The sequence below is a fragment of the Hibiscus syriacus genome, unplaced genomic scaffold (assembly GCF_006381635.1).
Source record: "Hibiscus syriacus cultivar Baekdansim isolate YM2019G1 unplaced genomic scaffold, ASM638163v2 tig00111566_pilon, whole genome shotgun sequence".
Taxonomy (NCBI): Eukaryota; Viridiplantae; Streptophyta; class Magnoliopsida; order Malvales; family Malvaceae; genus Hibiscus; species Hibiscus syriacus.
In genome coordinates, this window is record NW_024063122.1 from 938,376 (window position 1) to 942,962 (window position 4,587).

At 36.2% G+C, this 4,587-nt stretch overlaps 1 protein-coding gene across 4 annotated transcripts; it reads left to right on the top strand.

Annotated features, from left to right (window-relative positions):
* LOC120165065 (glycine-rich RNA-binding protein 2, mitochondrial-like) lies at window positions 1-3,080 on the top strand. Of its 4 annotated transcripts, none has more exons than XM_039174653.1 (6): window positions 1-74; window positions 862-1,015; window positions 1,109-1,177; window positions 1,469-1,575; window positions 2,387-2,703; window positions 2,764-3,080. In XM_039174653.1, the coding sequence occupies exons 2-6, from the start codon at window positions 871-873 to the stop codon at window positions 2,897-2,899; spliced, it is 774 nt and encodes a 257-aa protein (XP_039030584.1). In that variant the 5' UTR covers window positions 1-74; window positions 862-870; the 3' UTR covers window positions 2,900-3,080. The 4 variants fall into 4 exon arrangements, with proteins under 4 accessions (XP_039030584.1, XP_039030582.1, XP_039030580.1 ...); XM_039174651.1 differs by having other exon boundaries at window positions 2,387-2,582; window positions 2,634-3,080; XM_039174649.1 differs by having other exon boundaries at window positions 2,387-3,080.
* Window positions 3,081-4,587: the final 1,507 nt, after the last annotated feature.

Genomic DNA, 4,587 nt, shown 5'->3' on the forward strand with positions numbered 1-4,587 from the left:
CCCGACTACTTAAACCCCGAGGGTTTTTACAAAGAGATGCAAGCTCCTGGTCTGCCAGTCTCATAATCGAAAGGGTAAGCTTCGAAAACCCCTAAGCTCTACTTTCGATTTCTCTGGTGTTTCATTTTTTATTTTGATCAATTTAGGCCGTTCTTCTGTTTTATTTGAAAGGCTCTCTTAATTGCTGTGCCGTTTTCAGGTGCTCCTTTTTTCTTTTCCCTAATTTTCTTGTAGTTTCGGATTTCTGTGTTGGGTGTTTCATAATATTATACAATAATCTGATTTTGTTGCATAAGATCACGAAGGATTGGGTTTCTTGGGAGATGACTGAAAATCGATATTGGACTGATGTTTAGTTCTTGTTTGTTTTGTGGCATTTGAGCTTGGAAAAGAAAGAGCTTCTTCCTCAGAAAAGAAAAATTCTTGTTAATTTGGTTTAGGGTTTTAAGTGTGATTAAGGTAAGAGATCAACACGAGGGAAAGTTCAAATCTTGTAAAATGGGTTACTCTGTTTAGAATTACCTTTAATGTTTGTCTGTTTTCGACTTTTTCTGTGTTTTCCCATGTATTTGGAGGGTTATACTTCTATACTTATAGTTTTATTAGTGGGGGATATGAGGCTGGGTTAAAACCCCCAATTGTAATTAGGGTTAGCATTGTGAAAATGGGAATGAAATATTTTGTTGTCATTCTTCCTCTGTATCTTAACAGTTCATCATCATCTTCTTCTCTAATCTGCTTCTGTACTATCTATTCTTGGATTTCCATTTCCATCTACATCATTTTCACTATTTATTATTACTGTTCTACTTTGCCTATTTCATTTCTTGAAAGTGAGGTTTGATTTATCGTTTCTCTTAGGATTCAACAATGGCTTTCTTAAGTAAAATCGGGAATATGCTTAGGCAGACGTCAACTACGCAGGTCAATGCTCAGTTGTCTTCTTCGAGGCCAGGCCTTTTTCAAGTGTTTCGGTGCATGTCAAACTCACCAAGCTCGAAAGTTTTTGTCGGAGGTGTGAAACCAACTTTTGTTTATGCTTTAGTAGTCAAATACTTTCTGCTACATGTTTTCCCAAGGGTTTCCTGTTAACTTTCTTTGATCGCAGGTATTTCATTCCAAACTGACGACCAAGGTCTGAGGGAAGCTTTTAGCCAATATGGTGAAGTTGTTGAAGGTATTCTGCTGCAAATGCATTTGCTTAATTCGATATGTAATTGCCATTATGAAAGGGATTTAAAAGGTCTTCTGAGATGCTTAAATATTTACCTCTACATGTTGAGTGTCATGTTGGTTCATAGTTTTTTAGTTTAATGACATGTCCCGTGAAGATTTAGATGCTAATGAATGTTTTTAACTTCAAGTCTATGATTTTGAATATGGTGTACTTTGAGTTTGCAGTCAAGCTTTTTTGTGTCCACTGCTTTTGTTTTTGTAAAACAGCTGATTAATGTGATATATATTGTAGCAAGAGTAATTGTAGACCGAGAAACAGGAAGATCTAGAGGATTTGGCTTTGTCACATACACCAGTACTGATGATGCTTCCAGCGCAATACAGGCCTTGGATGGACAGGTACTATAAGTCATCTAAGTATCTATTTTAGAGGAATTTACTTCTTTCATATTGGCAGTTTTGGGGTATTTGCAGGTTGTTGATCTTTTTTTAAGCTTCTGTTGATGTATTTTATAATGAGCATATATACTTGAAGTTTTGTACGGAGAGATCAAAATTAGAATATGATGCATGTAATTTCCGTTTTGTAATCCTATTGGGTCTATTCTTCTCATTGTGCTGCAACTATGGTAAAAGCTTTTGTATTATATTGGCTGCAAATTGCATCTAGGCCTATGTTAATATATGTTAATACTAATGTGAATGATGTATTTAGAATTATTGCATCCCAAGTTAATTTTATGTGAATATATGCTTGTCAAATTCACTATTAGCATCTTGAAACATAGTGTATTCTTTGTCAAGGTCTCAATGTTCATGTTGTAACTCGTTTTCCCTTGGCAACTTACCGGGATCACTTTCATATATTGCTTCTAGGCCTATTGGTTTGTTGTTGCTTTTTAAGTGAACTACAAATTCCACGCTAATTTTCTCAATCGCCTCAACTTATGAATTATTTTCAGTACTTCAAATTTTTTGTCATGTAGGCCTTAATTTGCGCATGTAAGTTCAAGTAATTGGTTTGGTGTGTGAGACGTTTTATCATCATAATGTTCTTGGTTAATCCGTCTGGTATAGATAATGGTGACAACAGTAGTTTTATCTTTGTCTACCCTGTTTGATTTTGCAGATGCTTAACATAACAGTTTTGGTTCTTATATCCGCTGTAGTTATTTGTGGGGTTTTTTGGTTGTCTGAATTCTTATTGTAGGTTCTCCATGGCCGTCAAGTAAGAGTAAACTATGCAGCTGAGAGACCTCCTCGTAACTATGGTGGCGGCGGCTATGGTGATGGTGGTGGTTATGGCAGTGGTGGTGGTGGCTATGGCGGCGGCGGCTATGGTGGTGGTAATTATGGCGGTGGCGGTGGCTACAACAGAAATGCTGGCCCTGCTTCTGGAAATTATGGGGGTAATGTTGGATATGGTGGTGGTGGTAACTATGGAGGCCAAGGAAATTATGGTGGTTTTGATCAGTCTGCTGCAAGCAATTTTGATAGTGGGAGTTTCAATGTTGGTGGCGGTGGCGGCATTGGTAATGTTGCCAGTGGTGGTCCAGCTGGATATGGTAGTCAGACTATGGGGTTTGATGGTGGTGATCAATTAGGTAGTGCTGAAGATGGCTTGAAGGGGGAAGGAGAAGCATTTGACTCGAATGAGCCAGTGAACGGGAGCCTTCGGGATGATGACGATGACAGCAGCAGTGATTTAGCTAAAAGGCCATGATGCAGGGTCTGTCTTCTAGTAGTAGTAAATTGTTGGTTATTAGTTTCTTGGAACTAATTTTTATTTTGATCAAATTATGTGACTTGGTATTTGTAGAACTTCTATGACTTCCTTGAGCGTCTCTTTCGTGGAGAAGTGAATTTCTTTGGAGGAGGAAGGAATAATTTTATGTTCAGTCCAACTAGAGTTTGAAAAAGATTTATTTTTTGAGATTAGAATTGGCATGGCTCATAGCAAATTAGCAAATGTCCAAGAGTGACAACATGAATGCTCCTAGGCTTTTGATGTCTAGAATTCCTCCATTTGCCGTACTGCTAAAATTGAAGTGGGATCTTGTCAAGACATCTTTGGATGAGATGTATAGAAGTGGAACGGAGCATAAGCTTTTGATGATCGAGACAATTCCGATTGGAAGCAAACAATCTCAGCGTTTGCAAATTGTACAGTGTAGGCGGTGCTTTAATCTGTTTGCTGACCATCACTTTCTTGAATGTTCAACTATGCTTTGTTGCTCATCGTCCCTCCGATAACTTTGGCGACTAATGGTACACCTTCCCTATCTTATCTACTATGGAACCAGCACGGAAAAGATTATTACTTGGGGTAACCCTATTCCCATGTTGGTTTGAATTGATTCCCACCAAAATGAAAAAGAATATTACTAACAATAGCACTTGTGGGTCAAAATGGTCAGAACGTGATTCCTTCCATTTCTTTAGGTATTTGCCTCTTCCCATCAACTGAAAAAAATAGTCACTTAAATATTAAGTTTTTTAGGCTTAATTATAGGATAAATGTTCAAACTATATCTTTTTTTTTTTAAATAGGTGTAACTTTTTTTTTTTGGAATCATTAAGGTGTTTATCGTTACAAACGTTACCACTTTAGGTGTCCGAATTATAACGATCATTAAATTCCAATATTAAGTTATACGTGTCACATTCTGATAATTTTAAAAATTCTATTTAAATTAAAATATAAAATAATATATTTTTATTAAAAAAAACTCAAAAATTTTGAATAAAAACAAATGCAAAATTTTGAAAACTTCAATTTTTTTAAAAAAAACCCTAAATTATCTAAAATTACCAAAAAAATCATATCCTTAAAAACTCTTAAATTTATCTCCAAATCTTAACCCTAACCTACTGCCATCGTTGTTGTCGTCGGTCGACTGTCACCATCTCTGTCAAACACCCACCCCAGGTTGGAATACCATTGTTGGTCATTCCTTAGGTGTCAATCCAATGTCACTTAACTTCGTTTCTTAAAGGATGTAAAAAATGACCCGACTTGCAAAATTGAATGAAATCGACTTAGTTCAAAAATGTTTATGACCCGAGGTGGTGGTGATTCAAAATTGATTCGAGTATGAACTGGTGTTGATCTAAACCAGGTTATACTTGTAAATTTACGAACTGTACCCGACTTGAGAAAGATATGAACCCGAATTGAACATGACCCAACCTGCATTCGACCTAATATGAACTCGAACTTGAGATTAACCTGGTAAATAACTGATATTACCCGACTTGTTATCAACCTGACTTGTTGTAAACTTGACTTGTAATTGACTCAACATGTAAATGACCCGACCTGTTATTAAACTTAATCGATAGTTACCTAACTTGTAAGTTACAATTTAGAGTTTGATAATTAAATTAATGTATTTGTTTTTTATGTTTATA

What these genes read in the sequence shown, in the direction of transcription:
- LOC120165065 (XM_039174649.1), top strand. Translation starts at nt 871, where the DNA reads ATGGCTTTCTTAAGTAAAATCGGGAATATGCTTAGGCAGACGTCAACT. An exon ending in CTCGAAAGTTTTTGTCGGAG is followed by an intron (nt 1,016 to 1,108) that starts GTGTGAAACCAA and finishes CTTTGATCGCAG; the next exon opens with GTATTTCATTCCAAACTGAC. An exon ending in ATATGGTGAAGTTGTTGAAG is followed by an intron (nt 1,178 to 1,468) that starts GTATTCTGCTGC and finishes TATATATTGTAG; the next exon opens with CAAGAGTAATTGTAGACCGA.